A 27320-nucleotide genomic window follows, 5' to 3' on the forward strand; every position below is an offset into this window, starting at 1 on the left:
CTCATTCCCCTAGGCTTTGCAGTCGGGGTGACCAACACCATAACCCTAAGACTGAGCAATATGGCCGAAGCCCGGTGGAGCTGCCTAGACAGCTATAGAGGAGATCAGCCCTGGTTCACCCCCTCGGGCGTCACCTACCCAGCCGGACTTTGGACACTGTTTCTCCCCGTCTCCCTGGTGTGTCCCCTTCCTCTCCCTCCCTCTGACTAATTACCGTCACATTGCTTCTTTTTCCCTTATGTCTTACTATGCTCTTATAATGGATGTAATTTGTAACTTGTTACTCGCATATCCTCATGTAAAGCACTCTGATACCTCCGGGCCGAGCCAGCGCTATATAAAACTCCTCAAATAGGTCAGTGGTCTGTGAGATTCCATCCAAAGAAATACCTTTCTACAAACTTTAGTCCCTTGTTCTAAGAATCTGCCTTTAGAGGACAACTGGCTTAACACACACTTTTCACAACAAATAAGTCAGTTTTACTGTATTTGATGTAGTATTTCATATTAAACAGACTAATTTTGATCAATCTCTTAGCACAATAACAAGATCAAGCCTACTGTATTGAGTGTAAACTTATCCCCAATCTAAAATTGCAATATAGGCAGTTTTTTTTTCAGTGGAGGCGCACACCTCCTGCTCAACCAAAGTTTTTTAAAGAATATTTCTGTAAGCACAATGCAGTGCTGACAGTTGTGGATATATAGTAAAGCAAGTTCATGCCCACTTGTACGTTTACAAAGATATGCAACATATATACAAATTGTCTGATACGCAGTTGTCCTGTATTTTATAACTACAGTCGCACAAACAATAAACCAGTTAACAGCTTAAAAACAGCAAGTCCTCAACCAAATAATACAGCTACTCACTTCACATATCGAGTGTAGTAGAACATGGACCATTCTACATACAGTAAAGCATATAATAGAGGAGAGGGGAACCTACGACGGGAGTTCAGCATCTTTAGCCGTTTCTTTCAATGCTTCCAACATTACGTCCCAATTATGCTATAAACATCTTCCTAACGCCTGCAAGTTCTTCTCTCTGGAAACTCCCACCCTCGGTTTCCAGCCTTTTAACAGAAACTGAGGGGCATATTAGCAAGGGCTGGCGATATAATTATCGCCGCTTTAGCGTCCGTTTTCGGGCGATAAGCAGTGATAATTATATCGCAATATCATCAAGGACACGCTAGCGTGTGTTTCTTTGATGTAGAGCCCGTTTTTTCACAGCCTCACCTCGCATCGCAAATGAGATGCAAAGAAGGCGACACTGTGAAAACAACACATGAAAACATCGCGAAGGCAGCTTCGCAATATTAACAAGGAGGTGCAGCGATAAAAAAAATCGTGCTACCTCGGCCTTAACGCTGAAATTTAACGTCTGTTAAATTCCAGACTAAGGCATACTAATAATGGTAGGTGGGTTATGCTGATACGACCACAGGGTCGATTCAGCAATATTATCGCTGTTTTCCATGGAACATCGCTGGAAAACCAGCGATGTTCCATGGTAAACACCCCTATCGCTGAAATATTATCGCCATAGCACTATGTATTGTTAATATAGCGTTATCATGGTGATAATTTTCAGCCATAGCCGGCGATAATATTTCTACCGCTATGTGGAGCCATTATCGCTGGCCCTTGTTAATATGCCCCTGAGAGCGGGTTCGTAACTACAGAAGGGCTGGTGTTTTCCCAATGTATAGTTGTATCGCGTTTCGCTAGTAACAGTGCAAGGTCTCTAAACTTTCCATGAGCTCTAATATTCTCAAGGCACGAATTCAGAACTAACACACAGGCCTCCAGTGTGCTGGGCACCTCGCACCCCGAAGCTAGGGATAACGCATTGGTAATCTCTTTCCAATACAGTAAAAGTCTGTTACAGGATCAAATTGTTAACAAAATCAGCCCCTTTCTTAGAAGCAACATTGACAATCTGAGGAGGCTCCAAGATAAATTCTACTAATTCTATTAGGGTAAAATAATCTCTATTCAGATTATTATTATATGTATTTAAATTGTGCATTGTGTGTTATTTTGTTCTGGTTGGTATTTAAGGGACTTGCTATGTCTGCTTCCCGTTGTGTATGGAGTTTATCGCGTAATAAATCTAAGTGTGCTCCATATAGTAATCTAATCAACAGATTACCATCCCTGTTAGACCTGTCAGCCTTAGGGTGGTCTTCCCTCAAAGTGTTTGCCTTACTCCTCCATTTTTGGTGATCTCGTTTTTGTTGGCCTTAGGACTCCATGCACCTTACTACTGCTAACCGGTGCTAAAGTGCTTGTGAGCTCTCCTCTAAACACGGTCAAATTGTTTTACACCTGATTGGCACATTTAATTTACTTGTAAGTCCCTAGAAAAGTGGAACTACATGTACCTAGGGCCTGTAAATCAAATGCTACTAGTGGATCTCTCAAACAGCCTGTGTGTCCTGTTTTAAACTACCATTTCAACCTGCCAATATCAACCTCTTGCCAGGCCAAACCCTACCTTTTCAGTACATATAATTCACCCCTAGGGTAGGCCCTACACAGTCCAGTGGGTGGGGTGCAGTGTAATTAAATAGTTGGACATGAGTTTTAAAGTTTTACATGTGCTGGTAGTGAAAAATTCCTAAATTCGTTGTTCACTACTGTGAGGACTACTTCTCCTAAAGGATAACATTAGGTTTCCTTATTACATTTAGTAAGTGACAACTTTAAATTGGGAGCAGGTTGGAATATTGAGTATGGTGTCTAATGAATTGTAGTGTAATACACTCTTTACTGGTAAAGTAGGATTTTAAGTCACACTTCTGAAAATGCCACTTTTAGAAAGTTACCATTTTCTTGTCCAATCATGTGGCCCCTGAAGTCTGTAACCTGGGTCACAGGACTAGGTGTTGCTGGCAGTTGGTCTTTGTGTATTGCTCCCAGAGAGTGAGACAAAGGGGAAAACATGTTGGCAGGATGGTCTATCTCAGGCTTGATAAGGGGGAGGAGCTGTTCCCTACCACACTTGCATATCACAAAGCCTCTGCCTGAGCACTCTCACAAAGTGTTTTACACTAGACTTTTGTGATTCCAGACAAGGTGGGTCCAGGGCAGAGAGGCCAGAAATTCCAGACACCTCTGAAGGTGGAAACCTCCAAAATCTTCTCCCACTTCAAAGTGGCACCAGGTATAAATATTGGACCTTCAGACTCAACGCTTTAGTACATCTCTGGACCTGTGGAAGACTTACAGGACTGCTGTGCTGCTATGGAAGAAGGACTGTGCTGCACTGTTGCATGGCTGTCTGAGTGACAGGCCTGGACATGCATCTTGAACGCAGGACCACCAAAGTGACTCCCAGGGCTAGTTGGCTGGCCTCCTGACTAGAGCCTCACGGACAGAAAAGGCTCAAACCACCTTGAACCCAGCACCTGGACTCTACCTGTTGTGAATCTTGTCCCCATGGGGTAACACCCCAGTCCTGGACCCTTTGAAGTAGGCTCTGCCAGCCCAGCTGTGGTCCTGTTGGTAGAAGACCAACGCATCTCCCAACAGCTCTGCTTCAGAACCGCCACAGCGCTATGCATCCCCTATTCGTACCTCACGTCACAGCCTACAGTCTCGTCGGAACCTCCACTATGTAACGCATTCTTGACGCAGGCCTCTGCAGCACAAGCCCCTCGTTGCCAGCATCCTCAAGGACGTGTGACTCGCACCCCAGCCGCGCAGCTTCTTTGGAGCTGCCGTTGCTCAACACGTACCCAACCCCGAACTATGCATAGCAAACCCCTAGTTGATGGCGTGCTCGATTACGACATACAACTTAGAATCACAGACCCGCAGCTCCTCGGAACCACCGCTGCGGAATGCATCATCAACAGTGGATCTCACAATGAACTGCAAAGCAGGATTTAAGGTATTTTGTTCAGCGGACATAACGTGGTCCTTGTGGTTGGCCTGAACTTGTGACTTTGCTCCTTCTTGACCAGATAACAACAGTTGGCGCTTTGCCATCATCTTAATTTAAATCTTTAAAATGTCATATCTCCAGTAGTATTGGTTGGAATTTTGTTGTTTTCGTCTCACATAATTTATTAAACTATACTATATTTTTCTAAATTAGTGTAGGATTTTTTTTTGTGTTTTGTTTTTACTTTATTATTAATTGAAGTGCTGGATAAATAATTTACACATGGCCGCTAAGTTAATACTGTCTGCTTTTGTGCCAAGCTGCAAGAGGGTTAAATACAGGCTAATTTGGGGTTTGCAGGGATGCACTGTATTCACAAAAATGCAGCACACCCCTCCATTTCTCGTAGCGCTGGCACCAAATCTAGCTGCCTAGCGCCAGCGCAGACACCCTTGCACCATATTGCAAGGGTGTCTGCATTGAGGGAATGATTGTTCATGTGCAAATTGGTGTCCCTTCCTGCACATAAACAATCCAGAAGGGTGATTTGTAACTCCTGTGTGTGCTGCATTGTGCAGTACACATTGAAGGTGCAAATTGTCATTTCTTTTAAATGATTGTATATGTGCAGGAAGGAACACCTTCCTGCACATAAACAATCATTCATGGCAATTTGCTGTTTCTATGTGTGCTGCACAGTGCAGCACACATAGCAACATCAAAAATGAGGAGAAATTAAGCATTTCTCGACGTTACACTATGTTAAAACCAGGTTTTCCCTGTTCTTATTATTGGGGTTGCCTCCTATTTATGCCACCCTTGTAAATAGGGGGTTGGTTTACAATCAATGGGTGTTGTGGCAGAACACCCACCACAACACGCATTGCATGCCCTTTTTGCGCTAAGTGTAGCGTGTAAGGGGTCTTGTAAATAAGGCAAAGGGTTTATCGCCACAGGAACATCATAAAAAGTGAAGTTCCTGTGAAGCTAGTGGCTTGTAAATATGCCCATGTGTATCTCTTCACTGATGTGCAGCCAGAGGCTGAAGGGATATGTTACTGCTGTTATTTCACAAGAACAGAGTCGCGCATCTATTCAGACCTTAGCTTTCCTATCAATGTAGCAATCCTAAGTGAGAGAAGCAATTCGTTCAATGACAGAAAAACAAGACAACAGCCAAATTGCATTAGGCTAGGACAAAATAGTCAAAGACTGCAAAAAATGTACTTAATGATCTGGATTGAAGTGGTCACTCTAACCTGAATATTATTCCATATATCTCATCAAATAAATCAGGTCTTGGCTAGAACTCAGACAGAATTGGATCTCAAACACCTACTTAAAGGAAAAACAAAGCATATCTGAATTCCTCCTTCTTGCCAACATATACAGACCCAGGTCCAAGAATGGCCAATGGTCAAAAGCTTAAAATATTCTCACTAGGGGGGCCTAATTGAAGACAAAGGTGGGCGGCTTAATGCCTGGTGTGCCCAAAATATACCAAGGTTGCTTACTAAATGTCAGATTTGCTTCCATTATGCCAGGTGGCAACAGTATGACTGAGGTGCCTACTTCTGTCAGGGATTACCATGTTCTTAAAAAGTCCACCATTTATCGGGGTTGTCACGTTATGGTAACAATAGTAGTCTCATAGTGCTAGTGCCTACCTTAGGCATAGAGTGGCCAGCGTAAGCAAGGGTTACACAAAGTAGACCAGGGTGGAGGGTAGAGACTCTATACCAGAGATCTTTCCACCAGCTATAATGGCTCCATGCCAGTCATCACCATCCAGGGAGCATAGAATCACCACACACACAAAACACATACACATGCAGTAACAAATCGATACAGGACACACACGGCCAGATTTATCATTTCTATTGCATTGCTGTTGCACTACGCATGAGTTCCCAATGGCAACTCAATTCTTAAGTCAGATTTAACAAGCAACGCAAGGTCACCTTGCTTGGTCCTGCGTTGCTTGGTAAAAAGGGAGTAGCACAAGACAGGACAAGTCGTTGCCTTGCATTGCTCTGCCCTGGGAAGGCATTCCATGGGTGGAGAGTGGGTGTACCCACGCACCCACACATGGATTTTGGCGCAGTCTGAGATTCATAGATCCCGATAAAATGATGGAGAAGTATGTTTATTTCTCCTGGTTGTTTCCTCTTTCTAAGTCTGCTGCATTCAAGAGGATAAAGCCTCAGATTCTTGTTTCTGTGCAGGAAGGTATTCCTGCACAAAAACAATCCTGCTTGCTTTGGGGAGAGACAGCATATTGTGCACCAACAGGCAGAGAGCAGGAAAGCGCCATATATTTGTAAATATGGCTCATTCGCAGCATAGCACAGGAGTTGGGGCGCCTCCCTCTCACTCTTACCTGTGGCTGTGCGGGGAGGCCGTTGCGGGAATCGCCAGCACCCTCTGCTCTTACAGTGACCGCCACAGGTGGCACAACGTCTAGCTATGCCACTGCGCTCATGCCCGCCTTTTCACACAGCACAGCACAGCAATTTGGCTTGCTGCTTTGCATTGCGTGAAAGATTAATAAATCTGGCCCACAATGTTTACATCTACCAATCCCTCCACTTTCTCTTCCCAAAGACACAGAGGAAAGGAATAGCGAGAAAAACTAAATACCACAAAATGTGAACGATATGGCACTATGTGGCACCGCAAAGCTTGCAATCCTGACCCTTCGTACGAAAGTCCACTAGAATTGTCCCCCTGAGGAAAGTTTCTTTCCTTTCTTTTTTAGTGTCTACTTTTTTTAATTTCTCTCCTTGACATTTTTCTTCCCTCCCACTTCTTTCGTTCCTTCAAACCTTCCTTCGTTTGGCTTTCTTTCTTTCCGCCTTTGTAGTCATGTTTTGTTTATTGTTGCATGCTTTCACTCTATTTGCCTCTTACTTGTTTTTCTTTTTGATTGTTACTTCTGTTTCTCTTTTTCTTCTTCATTCATTTGCCACCTATTAATCCCACCGCACAGCTCTCATATAATATCTTCTTTGTTGAGGAGTTAATTATTACCTTTTGTTTCTCTCAAATGACCTGCGAATGATAAGGAGTTCCCCGCTGAAGCTGGTATTGTGGCTGCTTCACCACATCCTCGGCTGAGTGACTTACCTGGTCAGGAGTTAGCTCTTCTTCAACTTTCCACGCTTGTCCCACTTATCTCTGCTTCAGATACGAACATCTGCCACAGCAGGAGTTGTGTAAAGGGCCTTACAATATCCCTGTAGTGGATTAAAGGTAACTGGCACCGCCATCTTGGTGGGGGGGGGGGATGTTAAATCTTTCAGTCTCATTCTCCTAATCCTTTCCTGTTTCTTATTGCACTTACCAACTCCTTACCAGGCAGCCCTGGGACTGACTCCTGTGATTGTGCTGGAGGTGACCTCTCAGGGACTGCGACATGGTCCCTGTTGTTTCCTAATCCATAAACTCTCCTGGCCCCCACGACAGGCCATGTAGCCTCCCACCCTATGGTATAATCCAGCAACACATACAGGTTAACATAGCCAGACAAGCAAACATTCAAACACACAGTTCCACACGTCACAGATTTAGAGTGCATGCATGCACACACAGAGGGAAGAAGCACATGGATAAAAAGAGGAGTGGTTGGATATATGGATATTGGTTTCATGCCTGCTTAGTCTCTACACATTTTTCTGCAAAGTCAAATTTGAGATAGTGGAAAGATATGTGTCGATCTCTATTTAGAGAAACCACATCTGTAATACTTTTTTGATTTAATTGAATGTTTTGATTGAATGTTAACGTATTACACACTTATGTTTTTCATATCACTCAACTCACACCAAACACAATAGGGGCTATTCACAACTTTATATGTGGCTAAATCTACATGTGCAGAGTTACTCTTGTACTTTTGAGTAATTATACTACTTTGGCTATTCACCATGTACAAGTGTAAAGTTACCCAAAAGTGTAGAGTTACACGTCAGATGACCCCCTGAAAGAGGGAGTGGAATCACTAATTTAAATTAAATATGAACATAAAGTTACAACAACCAGACTGTATTTGATGTACCTCACATGTGACGGAGACCTCCGCGATCTTCCTATTGCAAAGCATAGGAAAGTTGATAAACATTTTATTGAAGTGCAAAAAAATGTAAAAATGTGTATGTTAAAATTTTAATGTCAAATAGTTTTATATAAGTATTTTTGTACTGGGGGTGAGTGTTTGACATTGTTCAGCATCACCGAAAGTGGGACGGAGATGCCCAGACGTGGGTCCCGTGCTCACTATGCCACTGGATTAAGGCAATCCTGGCTGCTAAGGGGTGATACACAAAACCGGTCCCCAAATGCGTGTTTACAGTCCAGGGAGGACCTGGCCTGGCAGTTCAGGATGGGCTGTTCCCATGGGGAGTAGGGTTGAGACTGATTTGCATATCGCTGGGTCAAAACTGGGATTGCGTATTGAGTAGATATCTTATGCCCAGGTTTTTGTACTGGGGGTGAATGTTTGACATTCTTCAGCATTCCGTCCATGAATTGTTCTTCTTGCGTAAGTATTTTAAATGTAGAATACTCTTTTTTTTAAAGTTTCAGCACTATTAACTACATTTTCAATTAATTTGCTAATACATTTAATTGTATTAAATGAAATAAAAAAACTTTTGTACAGATATTTTTAAACTAAACACACTTAAAGTAAAATGTTTTTATTTATTTATTAGGTATTAAAAGTTACTAAAAGTATGTATGAAATGTATGTAAGTTAATGTAATCATTTTAAAACAAATTAGTTACATGTATCTTTTGATTGAAAAGAGATTATGACATTATTTTTAAATAACATAATATTCATTTATATTTACTTTTTAATTTCTTGACATTGAACCATTTTATAAATATTAAAAAAATAGAATGAGTGACTTTATTTTAACATTATTTCCTATGGAGTATTATTTTAAATCCCTAGCTCCATAATTTTTTACGTATGGGGTTGAAGTAATGTGGGTGGCTAAGGGTGGTGCTGGACTTGCTCCAACTCTGACCTGCAGTACGTTTACAACAGTTTTGGGTCCTTTTTGACTTTAGTAACTTTAGAAGTACAGTTTGTGAATAGGAAGGTCCTCACTCTTTTGTGAGTGGGTGCATGTCCCTCTCTAAGCCCTTCCCTAACACTCCCTTAACTCCTCCATACTTCTCGCAAAACCTCTCCCTTTTAGTTGTAAATATTCCCCATTTCCAGCCGCACCCTGTACTCTTCCACATTTACTACTAAAAAGTATACCTATGTGTTCAGACATCTACGCAGTTAGGGCGGAACTCTGCTGATATAAAAGATAGGAGAGATGAAGGTGGAGACCTCTAGGTTTGGTAATTGCATTTTGTGGTACATTAGTTGTACTATTGCAGTACTACAAGAGTACAACAAAATGCAGTTTGTGAATCAGAATCAATATATCCCGTCCTGGATTTTTCCAGAGCAATTCATTGTTATCAAATGTATTGGTTATTTGAATCAAATGAAGACTGTAATTCCCAGAATGCACTGATTCCATAAATGAAAACTCTGAAACATACCATGGAGCCCTGGCTAGATGTAGCAGGAGCAAATACTTAATTGTTTGCTTCTTTTCGTGTTCCTGGTTTCAAGCAAATTAAAGGCTCGAAATGCATCTTGACATTTCACAAAATGAAAAAAAGCTAAATTCTACACTCATTGGTTTGAGTCCCATTACCTGATTTACGAAAGTAAACTCACACTTTTATGTAAGTTTGCTATTTCCTTTTTTTCTATCTATAAACTCTGAGTTAATAGTAGGTTTACGACTTCAGAAACTATCTCACATTATAATTTAAAGTTGTTGCTATTTCAGAAACAAATAGCATATGGGGCACAAGTGGTGATCATTTTATTTTGCTTTACTATCTACATATGCGTAAGATATCTGAAGGTGCATTATTCCATACAATGCACCACTATAATGCAAGGTTAGGTAGCACATAGAACCCTGCTTCAGCTGGAGTGCATTTTACCATCGGGCAGTTAGGTGATGGTGTGGGTTCCATACCTATCACAACAAATGCTTAATTTTATATACACTCTGTACAAAATGTACTTCTTTTCTATCAGTGTCTGTGGTCCATCAATTGAAACAGTAAAAACTGTATTAGCATTTGAGAAAGGCAAACTCCATCCCTGACCCATGATGCCTGTATACCAACCTTCTCAACCAGAAAACCCCATTATCCCATTTGGTATGTTATAAGCTATAAATAAGGCTCCCATGTTTCTGTTTTACTGATTTCTACAGATAAATACAGATAGAAAACAATTTCCATGTCTGTATTTATTTGTAAATATCGATGAATACAGAACATACGTTTTCCTTTGGACGATATAGTGAAGGTAAAAAAATGTTAAAGACCTTATGAAGCTTAAGTAACTGCGAGTAGAGCTGTTTAAGCTGTTCTATGATGCAAGTGGTTTCAAATTACTGTATTGTTCTGTAAATGGATAAAATCCATTGAAAAATCATACATGATTGGGGAAGTGCCCTCAAATGCTGAATAGAGCTTCAAAAGAAAGACTTCACTGTCAAATAAAAACTGAAAGTAGATACCCTCCAAGTTGAAATCTCAAGGTTTGAGTTGATTATTGTTGCCGGTTTTGTGGTTCCATCACTCATTTGACGGCTTGCCTGTCGACACAGCCCAGATGCTCTCATCGTTACAGAAGGAGGAGTGAAGGGCAGGACAGGAAGTGAGCAAATAGTGAGGCATCGAGGGGGAAGGGATGGCGGTATGGGGGTACATAAGAAGAGAAGGATAAGACAGGAAGGGGTATATTCAGAAGTCCATCAATTTTTTGGCGTTACAGCAGTTTTTTTTTATTGCCTTATTTACAAGTTGCCGCTAACTGCATTTAGTGGCACTTTTCCAGCGTAAATGTGAATTTTCAAGATCGCCACTTCTGTTAGCGGAACTTATCTAAAATGAAATGCAAGGTTGGCATTTCCATGAAAAAACTGCTGCTAAACACACTTCGCAACATTTACAAGGACATTTCTATACCACAATAACCCCCCAATACTGCGCTAAATCAAATTAGAGGCTGTTTTTTAAGGCCAAAAAATAGCTGTTCTTAAAATTGGTGCAAACACTTGGGCCCACATATAAGAAGTCTGGGTGCTGGACCGCGCTACAAGGAATATTGCTATGCTGCCCTGCCCCAAGACAAAAGTTCAGGAATGTGCCCTATCAATAAGACAGGGTGCACTCCTGGGCCCCATTCCTGAAAAGTGTTGCATCACTGTGATAAAACAGTGATTGGACACTTTCCACTGCGCCCTCCTTATGACACCATGGCTGCACCATATTTACTGTACGGCGCTCCATGTCACAATCAATGACAAATATGTCTGGAATCCTAACGTATCTGTCAGCACTGAAGCCACGCATTGCTGCAGTTGTGTTGCAAGCATGATGCAACTCCAGCAATGAATGGGGCTAGCCTGTCCCTATGGCACTGGGTCACCCTTTCACCTGCCATGAGGCAGGCGGAAGGTTTTAACACAGTGGTGTCCTAAAGTTGTCGCAGTAAAATCTGATACATTTCACTGTGCCACTCCTATGAGGCTTTGTTTCTTGGGAATGCACACCATGCATACATCATAACTGACGCAGCTATAATGTGGCACAGGGCTTTACAAGGTCATGCATATGCCTTGATGCGTCACTTTGTAAATACTGCGCAACGTGGTGCAAAATACGCGCTGCAAGTACGTCAAGAAAGTGACTCACCGGCGGCATTAAACTGACAGAAGGGGCTTACGAATAATCCCTCCTGTATTTTTCCCCTATGTTGACGTATAGTGGCTGCCATATGCCAACGCAGGCACCCTTGCTCCATGGTGCAAGGGTGACTGTGTTGCGGAGTTGATTTAATGTTGTGCAGGAAGGGACACCTACCTGCACAAAACCTATCAATCCAGGGTATTTCCTCATTCTCTGTGTGATGCAGAATGCTGCACACATGGAAAAAGTGATAAAAAAGAGGAGAAATTAAAACATTTATCCTTATAGCGCCTCCGAAATGTCGCCCTTGGGGTGGTATTAGATTCTGACACATTCTGAAGGTTTACGGTTTCTTGCAAGCCTGGGAATGCTTCAGATTCCATTGGTTTGGCGTGGGAACGCCCACAGCAACACCCATTGAACCAGTGGTGGCTCCTCCGCTATGGCGGAGGAGCGTCACCCCACTGCTTTCATGCAGTGTGAGAAGTAGAAATATAAAATGCTAATAACTTTTAGTTATTAGCATTTTATGTTTGTGCTGCTTTGCGGGCGGGCTGGCGGGGATGCTCTGCTCTCGGAGCAGGGCAAGGGAGGAGTGGTTTGCCCACTCCTAAGTGCGCAATGACTGTTTGATTGGCCCTCTCTGGCCGCCAAAGCCAGTCATGTGCACTTTTCCCATTCTCCATGCAGGCTGCATTACAGCCTGTGTGGAGAACATGCCCAGGCCCCCATTCCCTGTTTGAGCATCGAACCAGGACGCTCAAAATCAATCACAACGCTGCATTGCAGCATTGTGATTGGTCAGTGGGGCCTGGCTGTGCTTCCTGTTCCTCGGGGAGAGCAGGAGCAGAGATGCGAGACCCGACAGCAAGCTAAGGTATATTTTTTGTAATTAATTTTTTATATTTCGCACCCTCCCGCAATAGCGACCCCCCATCCCGTGTCCATCCGCACTGGCCCTCGCAACACCACCCGCGTATCATGCTGCCAGCCACTACATAGAACGCCCCTTTCACACTGTTTAATGCGTGAAAGAGGCACATATTTACAAGTCTATAAAAAGCCACGTAAAGTGGCTTTGCATGGCCTTGTAAACATGCTGTGGCACATAGCGTCACAGCATTGAAAGAGTGCTGCACGGCCCTTGAATAATCGAAGAACTCCCACAATTCATCCTTGGCAAGGTCAAGACGCCATGGACCTCATGCCATTGCAGCTAGGAGCACCAAGGACACCACCACTCCTGACATGCATAGCTCACCTGGAGAACTTCTCTGTTCCCTTTGGGTGATGACTGGACTTGACCCCTCTAAGTGCTGACCTCGGTTGACCGGAACTTAAGCAATAGGAAGCTGGAGACCAGGGGCCACCGAAAGTCAAACACTCTCCGGAGCTGTCTGTAACCATGGAAGAAGGAGAAACGCACAAACAGTCAACATTAAACTAGGTTATCTGCCATCTGAGGAGACTCATCCAGGGGCTGCACGGACTCTGCACCAGATGACCATGTCACAGTAGAGCCCACGTCGCTGGAAGAGCGTTCAGGGGAAGTGTCAGGATCCTGCCTCTGAGTGCGATTGCGCATCATCGGCGCTGCATGCAGCTCCTTCTGCCTTCTTGTACAACCTGCTGCAGATTGGAGTGGCTTGTAGTTGTGACAGGGACGCCTGGTCTTCCTACACCTTCCACTACAACTGGCTCCATGAATGACAGCTTGTTGCGCAGACCCTTCACTCCCTGTCCGCAGCACCTGGTGAGCAGTAGATTGCAGCCAGGTCCAGCACAGTTCAGTGGCGCCAATGATTTGTGTATCAACATCTGAGATCACTTGCAGCCTTTACGGGTAAAGGAGGGAGCATTTGATGCCCTACTCTCTGAGGCATCACATAACCACTAGAGACGAGGCCCTCTCCCTCTGCACCCCTGCAGCATACTCAGGGAAGAAAATAACTGTCGTTATCCACTTTCACATCCCCCAGCTTGCGTACCTCCCTCAGGCCAGCCTAACGATCCCCGTAGGAGGCGGAAGAGTAAGGCTCTAGGACCTGACCCCCGGCAGTATACGGCTCGCCGGCACTCGATGGGCCAACTCCACAATGAGGAATGGGGAGAGTGCACCTGCTGTTAGTAGGTCACACAACCATGTCTCAGTATATGCCACTGAATCAGCCCCTTCTGCTTCCCCGGGCAGACCCAACACCCTCAGGTTGTTAACCTGGGAGTGGCCCTCCGCATTCTCCACTGACCTTTCCAGTGACCTCACATGTTCTACACCTCCAAAGCTGCGCTCAGGGTACTCGGAGGGACTTTGGCCAGTTCTAGGTCAATGTCGTGTAACTTGCGAAAAGCTTGTGATGATCTGCGAGCTCCAAGGTGAAGTCCAATGTGATTTTGTCTATGGGGCCCTCAATGGAAGTGCTTGTTTGCTTGAGGGAGGTGCCCGCTGTGAGTACAGAGTCTAGTTTGGAGTCCAGGCTGTCCATTGTCACCTGCCCTGGTGGCCAGCGATCCCCAGCCGCTCGGTTCACCAACACGGAGGAGCAGCCATATGTTGCTGTTGCCTCCGCCCCCATCTGTAGGCCAGCCATCGCTGCGCCAGATGCCCAGGCACTATGTATTAAATGTGGTGCAGTGTGGCCAGCCGGCCCCTCTCCTCCAATCAGGCATATGCTAGCCAGGAATCTACGTTTGGTGGCACGATGGGAATCCCAAGAACACCCAAGAGCTCACTACCAGGGGCGAGGAAAGGCAGCACCACCCGATCGCCTCCTCGGATCTAACAGTGGCAACTAGATTCCGTGTCCCCCAGTGCCCCAGTGAGTGATGACAGATCAAGAGGCGCACCCAAGGGCCTGGGCCTGAACTGACCCCGATGCCCCTGACACCTGCCGCCACCAACGGCCGATGTCAGTGACTAGAGCCAGTTAGTGGAGTCCCCCACCAGTCTTGTGCGGTGCCCTCAGTGATGTTGGTCAACCGCAGCACAGGTTTGCTCAGGGTACGATGTGCACCACCCACTGGTGCTAGGCCTGGGTCTAGCTCGACCCCTGGGCCTCCTCCGCGCTGTGTCCCACCTTCTCCTCACCTGGACATCAACACCAGGGATCAATCAGCTGTGCTCTCTCCGAATTGGTGACTCAGCCAGCAGGAACCCCAGTCAGGTGGGATTTCACAGGCCTGGGTACAGCAGTTGCCGCCAAGTCCACTGTGGAACCTCTCGATGCAGGTAGTGCTACACCCTCCGGCCTGTGATGCAGAGAAGCAAGGCCCAACATTGGCAATCTCCTCTATGCACCGTGGTGCGTTATGCCATGCAGACCTCCCTATGTTGGTACGCAGGAGTGCCTCTACTGATCACAGCTCTAAGGGGTGCCAGGCGGTCTTCTCACACAGGTCAGCAATGTGTCTCTTTGCGACCTGCCAGACTTCGCAACCAGGTAAGGGCAATCGCCGACACCTCAACGTCTATGGCCACGGGCCACAGGCTTTGGCCCGACGCGGCCCTCCTCCACTGTCATGCCGCGGTGACTCCACTGACCCGCCGCCTCCCACTCTGGGTCTCAGACACAGGCCCAGCGAGGCCTCTGGTCCCCAGAGACTGTCCCCTCTTCCAGCCATCGGCTGCCATGGTGTTTCCCCACTTTTCATAAATGAGGCCCTGATTTTGCATTTCCTCTTCCCCTGGGACTCTGGCTGGTCATCCTGGCTGTTAGGGGCTTAAGGGGGGTTTTCGATCTGTGCTGAACTTGACCCTTGCTGCTCCATTCTGCATTCCATTTTTTTTATTTGATGTTTTTCATTAGAGGTGTATTTATAGGCTATTTTTTGCCTCTAGAGGTTGAAAAGTGACGTTGCCCCTAATTTAAATTTCGGCACTTTTCTCTCTCTAACGTCAATTTTTGTAACGCCTTGACGCTAGTGTTATCGGCAGTTTTCACAGCAGCTAGCTGATACTATCGCCATGTAGTGAAGTATTGTAAATATGTTGCCAACAGGGCGATAGTTTTCGACGATAGACCGCATTAAAAATATTGCTGCTAACTACCACAAAAACTGGTTAGCACCAATTCTTACAAATATACCTCGAAGTCTAGCAGTAGTGAGGCATGGTGGAGGGAAGGGTTGAAGGTACAGGGGTGCAATGAGGAGACAAAGTATGGATACTACAGAAAAGATAGAGAGGAAAACGTGGGCAGTGTGTGAGAATGAGGCCTAAGGCGAGGAAGTAATGATGGAGAGAAAAGGTGGAGAGTAAAAGAGAGACTATGATGAGAGTGAGGCACGGTGAGCCGAAGGAAAGAGAGAGACAGGAGTGCGATTTGTCAAAAAAGGAGTGCGGTGAGAGTGAGATAAATAATAAGAGGGGCATGGAGGAGAGCAAGGGAGAAGAGTTGCAGTTCTCGGTTTCATCGGAAGGCAAGTGTACTGGTCCTAGGAGCAGAGCAAGAACTCATACCTGCTGGAGTTACTTAATATGTCAAAAGTATTTCAAGTAAGAACGCTTCTTCACTGAAATAAATTAAGTCACTTGAGCAAGCGTTCCGCAAATAACATGTTTTTGGATTTGTTTATTTTAGATGCACATGATGACGACAAGACGGACAAATCAGGTAATTCTAAAAGGAAATAGTACACAAAGAATTAGAATCATTAATCTTTGTTCTCCTTGGAGGAGGCATAATTTGTGAATCATGTCTCAAACTAGTTTGCCTGGAGTGAATTCACACAAAGAGTAATATTTTTTTTACCTACAAAATGTTATTTGGTTTTCCGTAACATACAACATGTCACATTTTAGAAAGAACCCCCCCCCCTCTCTCCCCTTTCCCAGGCCCCCTCCCTCCCCAACCTCCAATGCATACTCGGTCGCATGAAAGGGAAATAGAAAGGAAGATCTCCGCCTTCTCAGTTTTCAGCCGCCTGGAGTCATACATCACAATACCTTGCGCTTCATTTGGTCGGGGATGGCAGTCCACACATGCATTATCTCAGGCACTGTTCAGGCGGAGGGATCTCAGAGATCTAGGACAGCCAAACCCCATACCCTTTGTCCGTAAGGTAATCCAACAGCACTTGCCGCTGCTATCAAATTTATGGGAGAGCCCGCCTAGCTCCCAGGACAATTTCCCCATTACCATTAATATCCAAAGCTTTCCCGCCCATTCTTGCATCGTTGGCACCGTCAAGGACTTCCATTTCAGTGCCAAACGTTGCTTTGCTGCTAAAAGCACATTAGTAATACATCTCCAATCAAATGGCGGTAAAACAGCAATCTCAACCAGCCTGAGGACTAGTGTGATAGTGATGGATCAGGCTTCAGTGGATATTCCACTACTCCCCTGATGTGTACCAGGATTTCTTTCCAGTAGGTCGACAATCTCAGACAGGACCACCGTGACCCAACATGTATCATGTCTCCCACCCGGCCAGAACCCCTTCAGTACAAACCCTCAGTCGATTCATAGTTCTGTTTCACTTTATCAGGTGTGATGTGCCAAAGAGTCATGAGTTTATACATGGTCTCCCAGTTTTGAACACTTCCACATAGCTTCTGCCACTGTAACATGGAGATAGGTTTCCTAGAAGTCTTGACCATCTTTCCATAAAAGGACAGTTCATATTTGGGCCCCATCAGTGAGTATAGTGTAAATATTAGTTATGACTCACTTGGGGTCAGTATAGGTCGTGAATAGTTTCCCCTAGGGGGTGAGGGTACTGTTGGCTGCCTATTAATTTATGGGGTGCAGAGCCCAGTGACGTCATTGGAAGTATCTCATGCAACCGAGCTCCTGCATTGGATGAATTCTTTATCACGGGTTCCCAAGAATAAGTCTTTCAGCATTCTACAGCCATCATCGTACCAGTGAACAAAGTCCCTCGTGTAAGCCCTGGGGTAAAATCCACATTACCCTGTTTGGGAGTAAAGAGGGAGGGAAGGTAGTCAAGCAATGTCCTCTTGTCAATGAATCCCAGGCCTCCATGGTCAGCTTAAGGATATCAGCTGCATCCCAGTGTTTGGGTGTGGCAAGTCCGAGGGTGGTACTCCATTTCATTAATGGACCATTTGAACAGGACGCGCAGGTGGGCTGACCTTTTAGTATTTTCTAAAGTCTGGGAGATCACCCCTCTGAACGCCTAAAGCTTGCAGAATCATCCTAGATGCCCTAGCCTGCCTTCTGCTCCTAATAAAGAAGCCTACCTTTTGTTGGAGTGTTTTTCTCATGTCGCTTACGGGGACTTTGACTGGGAATGCCTCAATGAGGTAAAGCTGCTTAGGCAGAATGTGTTGCTTTATCGTTGCCACTCTACCCGCCACTATGTATACCAATTATTCCACTATAAATGTCCACTTTGACAAAATGGAGAAGCCATGGGTAGCTTGCGGCTTTGAGATTGCGGTGCTGTGACATAATCTAGATCCCCAGGTATTGTTGGGGGCCCAGCGAGTGGAAGCATGCTGGCAAATGTACTTATGATGTCTGGAGTGAGACCCAGACTGAGCATTTAGGACTGATTGGGTTTACCTCATTGCCCAACACCCTTTCCATAATTCTAAAATCTTCATGATATGAGGAATGGAATGTATCTGGTCATTCAGAATGAGAAGCTTATTGTTAGAATCCGGGGTCTCTGGTTGGCGCAGGTATGCACTTGCGACAAGCAGGGACCCTTTTCATCTAAGTCAGGGCAAAGAATCACCTCTTTAAAAATAACCCCTGCTCACCCTCTAGGTAACGTGGCGCGAGCAGTCAGGCTAAATTTCCAGAGGGCATGTAGGTTAAGCATTCAAGTTGTCCCACACAATAATCACCTCCCCACCACACAAAGACACAAGGCTGTATTTATAGTAAAATAAAAGCTCTTTATATAAAAGGTTTGCTTTCAGGCAGGTTGCATAAATACAGTTCTCTTGGGGAATATCAATCCAGTTACTCTTTAGTTGCTTAAGGGCAGCCACAGGTTTCAAAATGGCACAGTTCTCTTTCAAATAAGTTCTTTAGGTCTTCGGGGCACTTCGTAGTGCCTTTGGGGTGCTCTGGGCAAGGTTTTGACAGGACCTTGCCGTTTCTCATGCTTCCCGCGTGAGCCGGAGTACGATTGCCGAACACCACGCTTCTCGCGTGAGCACCAGCAATGATTTTCAATGCGGTACGGTCCGGACTGCCAGGGACGCTCCGTACATCGAGGGAAACACCGGTACGGTGCGAACACGGTTTCTTTGAATGGCAGTACGGGGCGAACTACGCTGCAAGGCAGTACGGGGCGAAACACTCCAGGTGTAAGTACGGCTCAAACCTAGCCAAAGGAAAGTACGATGCGAACCAGGTGATTCAAGACATCAGTACGGTGCGAACTATGCTGCAAGGCAGTACGGGGCGAAACACTTCAGGTGTAAGTACGGCTCAAACTTGCAAGGCAGTACGCTTCAGACTAATGACCTAGATCTCAACACTGTAATGATCGGTACGGTCTGTACGAAGGCAAGTACGGGCCGTATTTTTCACGCGCTGGCACAATACCTGCCAGAGTTCACGGGGAATGTTCGTGGCGGCCTCGCGGTCCAGTCCAGGGGTGTCCCACGTCACGCTGGCGTCCCAAGTGTCCAGGGGACGGCGGAGCTTCGTGGGACGCTCGGGCAGGATGCAGGTCCCCGCGAAGGGGGGTCAGAAGCAGAAGGGCAGCCTCGGGGGTGATTTCCCAGCACAGCGCGCTGTCAGCTTCGGACGGCGAACCAGGGCACGTTTCAGGTCCTCACAAGAGCCTCCACAACCCAGCGGGGTCACAGGGGGCTCAGCGCTCAGATGCAGGACTCTCCTCCTTACTTTGCGAGCTACGGCTCGAGGGGGCAGCTGTTCACGGTGCTCGGGCTGTCAGGCCTTTACTTTGTTTGCAGCCACGCCAGCAGCAGAAGTCGCGTTGCTCAGTGAGGTCAGGGGATGCACAGGTTCCCAGGGGTCAGCTGGCGGAATTACCCACGGCACTTCTCCTCTTCTTTCAGGGGGGTAGCGCCCACTGTTCCTGGGGCGCAGGTCAGGGGGCAAGTTCACACGCAAGCCCTTGGAGATTGTTTGTAAAAGCACAAGTTGAATTAAAGTCTTTTTCTTCAGGCTTTCCTTCTCCTTCCAGCAGACAGGCACCCACTGCAGGCCAGTCTCTCAGGCAGAGAGACAGTATTCCTCCTTCAGCTTCTCCAGGTCCTTCTCCTTCAGGCAGAGTTTCTTCTTGGCGCAAACAGGATCTGATTTCTTAGGAGCCAGGCTCCTACTTTTATAGCACAATTCTTTTGTTCTTTACCGCCAGGGGGCCTGGGCCTGGCTCAGTCCAGTTCTGGAGCACTTTGTTATGGTGACTCTGCGCTTTCTTTTCAGCAGCAGGGCAGAGACATCAGCCGCTCCACAGGGGGCGGAGCCGGCTTTGTGGTGGCAGAGCACAGGTCTATTCAAGAGTCCAGGTGTACTCCTCCCACCCATCCTGGTGTAATCTCTCTACCCACCACCTGGCAGCCAGCCTGTCTCTTGGAATTCCCCAGCCCTGCTCCTTACTGTTGCTAGGCAGAACACACACACACAGCGCAGAGGCGGACTGAATGGCCAGATCAGTAAATACTAACTTTCTAAAAGTAGTATTTACAAACACAGGATATTAAAATAAACTTTACTAAAAGAAGTATTTTATTATTCTGAGTTCAGGCATACTAAACATGACTTTCTAACATGCTCTATGAGTCCACTGGGGTCACAGCGTGTAGTGACTCCAGCAGCCCATTCTGGCCTATGGAGAGCAGGTAGCCTTCAATAGTGAAAAACGAAAATGGCTGTAATTCACTATGAAGACATGCCACACACATCAGGGCATGTCCTACCTTATGCCTACAATGCACCCTGCCCTTTGGCCTACCAGAGGGGTGACTAATATGTAGTTAAGGGAAGGTTTAGGGACTGGCAAGGGGGTGCACTTGCACAGTCAGCGCGACAGTACCAGACTGCGCGCAGGTTCTGCAGTGGCAGATCCTAGACACATTTTACTAGGCCGCTTCTGTGGGTGGCACAACCAGTGCTGCAAGCCCCCCAGCAGCATTTGTATTTACAAGCCCTGGCACTCCTGGTGCACTTTACTAGGGGCTGACAGTAAACCAAATAAACCAATCATGGACACCAATCAATGTATACATTTTACCATAGGGAGAGCATATGCACCTTAGCACTGGTCAGCAGTGGTAAGGTGCCCAGAGTCATAAATCAGCCAACAACAGGTCAGGAAAAATACAGGAGGAAGGCAAAAAGTTTAGGGATGACCCCACAAAAAGGGCCAGGTCCAACACTTATCATCTGTGAACAGATGGATGGTGTGTTGGTCCCCCTCTGCCAAGGAGCGCGCACCCAGTGTCCGTATGTTGATGGGAGCTGCCAAGGGCTCAAAGTCCAACACAAATAGAAGGGAAGATGGATCTCCTCTGATTGTACCCTGTTAACTAGGACCCACACAGTCAGAGACTGGTAGCTAGCCAGCACCTAGGTCAGCATCCTAGGCCCAAGTCCAGTCTTTTCCAGGACCTGGGCTAGGAAGGGCCAGCTGATACTTTCAAACGCCTTTTCAGCGTTGAGCAACAAGATCACCATGGGAATGCCCAAACAATTGGAATTTCCTATATGGTGTAGGACAAGTATGATATTATCCACGGCCTGCCTAGGCGGGATAAAGCATGTTTGGTGTGGGTCTGAGGTATGGTAAATGTGCCTGAAGTCAGTTAGCCAAAACTTTAGTAAAAATGTTGCTGTCATATTTGAGTATTGCAGTGGGTCTCTAGGCCCTGCATTGGTGTATAGGTTTGCCTGGTTTGTATATCAAGGTACTGTTAGCCAATGCCATCATACAGGACTGTCAGGGGTCTAGCAGGGTAGTCTGTCAGGGGACTAGATGGGTGAGTCCTGGACAAGACTGGAAAACTGGGGATGTGTGTGGTCTCTGACGGGAATACAAACAAGAGAGTACCTGAAGCCTAAAAGAGAAGCGGGCTGAAGGTGAGGTCTGCAGCAGGTTTGAAACAGCTTTGAATAGGACACAGGAGGTCTGCAGGTAAAACACAAGTACACACAACAAGAATGTAATCTCTTTTTGAGACGAAAAAATCTTATACGAAACCAAGAAGCAGATTAATCTCAAAGTTCTGGGAGATACCCTGAAGATTCCATGAAGAAGGTGCGCTGGGTGGTTCAAGCCTTTGAATTTAACTGCCACCCTTGGAAGCAATGGCAATCAGGATAACAATAGAAGACAGAAAACAGGGAACAGAATAAGGAATACCAAAACGGAAACTGGGCCCAGACAAAAGCAGGAGTGGAATCAAGGTCAGGAACATGACTGAAATACTGGAAACAAGGCTAGGAAAGATCTGTACCTTTTTTCAGTTTCCCACTTCCATTTCCATCTTGTACCCCATTGTCCATGTCCATCCTTTGCTGCTACAACTTGACCACAACGCTAATCCACTCCGTTGTCGCTGGGATCAAAGGTATGTTTTCTTTTACGTGTATACAGTAAGGAGCTGTAGAGGGAAAAAAACCCAGGTCGCCCTCCACTCAGACAATCTATTACTACGAAGACCTAGGTTTCCGAAGGTTTACAGGCCATACAAATTGGTTCAAACCTTATAGGTATTTTGTACTCCCCTTAATTTGAAACTTTTTGGGTAGTTACCAACTAGTTAGCCACCTTCACTTTTTAAAAAAACGGTAAAAGATTTTACTCCAAGCAGTCTCCCAAATGATCGTCAAAGTGTCTAAACTCATGTATAGTACACCAAGAGTTTCTCAATTCAATTACCTCGTGAGAGAAACGTGAATAGATACATAAATGTGAAAAAATGTGAGAGAGACGTGATGGCACCTCACGTGCGCAACCCCAATTGAGCCTGCTGGCTGGTACTCGTCAGCTCTGCCCACTCTTCTCATCATCGGTAGCCATCACGCTCCAACGTAATAAACGAGGTGTCCACAAAATAAAACCAACGAAAAATTCGTAGGAAAGTGATGCGACTTAATAGTGAAGAATAAAAAGTGAAAAAGGTACACCCTCTACAGGTTCAAACTTTATTCCGCCTTAGGAGTGCACCTACTTCAATGCTTAAAAAGGTTGCAGAATATGCATACCGTTCTTATATGCCAACATGTTTCATCGCCTGGAGTCTTTTTGGCGATTTCGTCAGGGCAACAACAGTCGCTTGGCACACGATAGGGACACTTCTTAGAGTCACATTCGGAGACTGCCAAAAGTAAAAATGAACAAACACACACAACACTTTACCATTATGTTCACCCTTTCTTCCTAGATCAACATGATCTCTCTCTGTTGGATCTATAGAAAATTACTAAATTACCCTCGTGGAGCCATGGCCTCGCGTACCAGCTCAATCAATGAGGTCACCATTAGGCTCCTTGTGTGAGTCCTCGTGGTTAGTGCAGCATTCAACCGTAATGCCAATCTGTCGACAACATAAAAACACTCAAAGTCTTCTTGTGTAGAGACTCTATTTGTCAATTTCGGTACCACAATCATAGCCAATGTCATACTACTAAGGCAAACCCCTTGTTGTTCCTAGTATCGTCTTTCTCTCCATACTTATCACTATTCTGCTTAGGATGCTCTTATTCAGCCTGTTATGTGAACACCCTCGTGACTTATAATGCTCATATGTCTTTACGCATTCAAAAACGCCGTATTGGACTACTCGCATACCCTCTGATATGCAATCACCCTCGTTTCACCGGCAGTATAAAGCGCTGTTTTTTATATATATATACACACACACGTGCCTAGGGAAAGAATGGTTCCTGCCCCGGTCTCTCGAGTTGTTATAGGGACAACTACCTAACATCCAAACCGGACACACATGCATCATGCTGGCCCCCTCTCCTCACGTACAACACCTCCTTACCACCCAAAGCCTCACGGAGCTCCTTCTCTCCGCCGGTCAACGGTGTTGTGTTTCCGCGGCTTATTTATAATCCCGCCCCCTACGCGTCCTCCTCAACGCGGGGCCAGTATGGGTGCCATTTTGGATTGGGGAGGTTCGTGTGTATCTAGGATTGGGTATTCAGCGCCGTAAGCCTCGAAGTTAGTTTAATTTATTCTGAGGTGGTGTCTTTCTTATATAACGCGATCTTGAACCTAAGTCTGGAGTGTTGTCACCTGGTGTGTATATTGGTGGTTCTAAGTAGGATATTGCCCACAAAAACAAATCCTCCTTTGGGAATTTTTTGCACTATCTTAGACTACACAGGAGTCTAAGACTCTGGTGGATCAATGTAGTCATACCCAGGGTATCCCAACAAGACCTACGACGTTAGATAGACCTCGACTTAAGTCCATTGGTAGTTCCTGAGTATTCATGTGGTTGGTGTATTGTTGTCTATCACTGTTTTTCAGTATTACCCGTCCTCCCCAACAGGGCCAAACAGAGGTTCAAGGATTGAGGGATGGGGGGGCGAGCATTACTCGCTGATGTAGATGTTTCTATATTTTCAGTATTCAGTATCTCGCCTTCCCCCATTCGATTTGGTCGTTCAATCCCCCTCGGTCGGACTTCTCCTGGAAAATCCATCTTGCTTCTTTTGAAGCCAAAATTTCTTCCACGTTTTGGGGAGAGCCCATCATTCTCTCCAAGACCACCCACGTGAATGTGTGCTTGGTGTTGTGACAGTGTTGTACCAATTTCGTCGTCAACTTGCCTGCTCTAATAGTGCTTAGGTGTTTTGGCATTCTGATTTTCACCTTCCTCGTTGTTAGTCCTATGTATTGAAGGTTACATTGGCACGTTAGTCTGTAAACCACATTGGCAGTATTACAATTGCTAAAATGCTTCAAATGCCAAATTTTTCCTGAATTCAGGACTACACTTTGGGTTTTCTTCGTTAATCCGCACACTGAACAGGACCCACACGGGTGATGACCAGGGGGAATGGACGACTCTGTGAACTTCTGTTCCACTTTAACCCGTGTATGCACAAGTTTGTCACCCAGGTTACTAGATCTTTTAAAGGCAAACCTGGGAGGGGGCATACTGAAATCCTCAGTTGACAACAACGCCCAGTGTTTACGAATGGACTGTCGGATCTTCGTGGCTAACGGGTCGAATGTCATGACAACCAGAAGGCAGTCTTCTTTAGTTTTTTCATTCTTCTGGAGCAGAACACTCCGCGGGGTGTTCATTGCTCTTTTTCTAACCTGTCTGATGGTTTTGCGAGGGTATTGTCTCATCTCAAGTTTGGCACATAGTTCTTCTGACTGGTCCCAAAATGTTGTTGTCGAAGAACAGTTCCTGCGGTACCGAAGAAACTGACCGACAGGAAGGTTGTCCCTGAGTGCTCTAGGGTGATACGAATTGTAGGACAAGAGGGAGTTTTTATCTGTTGGTTTTTGGTGTACTTTGGAACATAACCTGCCCCCTTCTGCATAAATGTCTAGGTCCAGATATACTGCTGTGTGGTTGCTATAGTTCCATGTGAACCTCAGACTTGCATCCTGATGGTTGAGCCAATTCAGAAATTGTAATAAACCATCAGCTAGACCTGACCAGACGCAGAGCACGTCGTCTATATATCTCTTCCAGAGACGGATGTTACTCTGGAAGGGATTCGACTGATGGTGTATGACGTGCTCCTCGAACTGGCCCACATAGATACAGGCCAAACTCGGCGCCATCGTTGCGCCCATAGACGTGCCCGTAGTCTGCAGATACATGGTATCCTTATAGCAGAAGTAATTTCGTGTGAGGGCCAGTTCTATGCATTGTAGTATGAAGGATTGTGGAGCATCATAGAACCACTCTTGTGCCTTAAGCGCATGCGCTGCTGCCACCAACGCTGCTTCCTGTGGTATACAGGTATAGAGTGACTCTATATCAATGGTTACCAAAAATTCATTATCTGGGTCAAACTGGAGATCTTCAAGGATATTGAGTATTGCTGTGGTGTCTTTTACAAAGGATTTCTGATTGACAACTGATTCCCTCAGGAAGAAATCAGCGAATTGCGAGAGAGGCTCTAACACCGACTGGATCCCCGAAACGATTGGTCGGCCGGGTGGAGGGCGTTGTGGTTTATGGATTTTAGGTAAAATGTTTTCTTTTACCCCATGTATTTTTTAATTACCATTACATGCAATTTCATTTTTATGTGCAATACATTCGTGTTCGTTTTACAACTTATCAATGTAAAATGAACACACCTGTATTGAAACTGATTTTTCTTTCTGTTGTTGCGTTTGTGGTGCATGTGGGTGTACATTCACTAGTGTGTGTATGGTATGTGGGCATTACGTTATATGTACAAAAAGTGGCATGACACATTACCTACATATATTTTTAAACGACACACAGCCTATATCTGTAGTGAGGTACTTGCCATTCTCCACTCCACCAGGTACTCAGTTCATCAGAAAACCACCACTAAGACAATGCCAGCACAATGGGGAAATCTAAATCAGCTTAGTGCAAACTCACTGGCTTGACGGAATACTGTTAGCCAGCATTGGAGTCTGCCAAGTCGACGGAGGTGCGCCGCTAATGCTACAGTAAACAGTCTGTTGATGCGGTGGCGGTTAAGCCAGCACCCATCTAAATACGGCGGGCTAGACTCCGTCATTTCTATGGAGTACTTGTAACCGCCACCATGGAGGGACAATAGGACAACAGGAGTCCCGCCAAGGTCTAAATCAGGCTCTAAGTATGGTAAGTGTTGATGTCTATACTGATAAAAAGGCAGGTTCGCAATGGGCCCTTATGTTGCCATCCAGTGGCAGGACGGCAGAATCCTTACAGGGTCACAGTATGCAAAGTAAAGAATGAGTTGAATAATGAGACCAGTCTGGGCTTAAAATATTTCTAGAAGTGTTTAGTGAGGCAGTCCGACTCAAAAGCTTTGTCAGGGTGTAGATCCTGGATAGCTTGGGATATTTCATGTTTGGCAATAAACTTTTTCAATCTGTCTCTATTAGCCTTGGAGTATGTGTATCTGTGCTAGGAAGGCAGTTATCTCTAAATGGGGAGCAGGGTCCCCCTGAGAAGAGATCGGTGTAGAAGTCCCGAAAGGCCTGTAACTTACCCATTCGGTCAGTGATGGTAGTACCCCCTGTCCCTGCAGCTCCGGACTCCTATATGCAGCCAGCAATATGGGCTATCAGTCTAATAGCCAGCATGGAGCTGGTGTTATCTGCCTAAATGTGCATAAATCACAAAAGTGCCTTCTCTGACTCTTCCATAGCCAGGAGGTCGATCTTCCCCTTGAGGGGAGTCACCTCCTCTTGATCCTTCAAGGAGCCCGCTTGTTTGTGTCGGGCAGATACTGACATAAGATCAGCCTCCAGAAACACCCTATAAGTCTTGAAGGTCTGGCAGAGTTAAGCCTCCTCCACTATGCATTGCCCCAAAACACTGCCTTGAAGGCATCCCAAACAGAGTTTTGAGCAAACCACATTGTCCCTATGAAGGGATGTATTGACTCACCAGGGGGAGCATCTATTGGGGGTCTTGTAATGCTTCTCCTCCCAAACTACCATAGAGTGAGACCACTATGGAGCAATAGGAGACAGAAACTATTATTTCTAGAATGTCAGCAGTTTCCCACGTAAGATCAATATGGGAGTA

The 27320-nt window shown here is 45.7% G+C and overlaps 1 protein-coding gene across 1 annotated transcript in view; it reads left to right on the top strand.

The window, feature by feature from the left end:
- The window catches only part of LOC146809528 (immunoglobulin superfamily member 1-like), a 788293-nt gene that overhangs the window by 510315 nt on the left and 250658 nt on the right, over positions 1 to 27320 (top strand). Inside the window, exon 12 of the mRNA XM_085614874.1 lies at positions 16255 to 16287. Coding sequence (XP_085471000.1) covers positions 16255 to 16287 — 33 coding nt within the window. The remainder of the gene's footprint in view (positions 1 to 16254; positions 16288 to 27320) is intronic.

Source organism: Triturus cristatus, chromosome 7 (assembly GCF_964204655.1).
Source record: "Triturus cristatus chromosome 7, aTriCri1.1, whole genome shotgun sequence".
Lineage (NCBI taxonomy): Eukaryota > Metazoa > Chordata > Amphibia > Caudata > Salamandridae > Triturus > Triturus cristatus.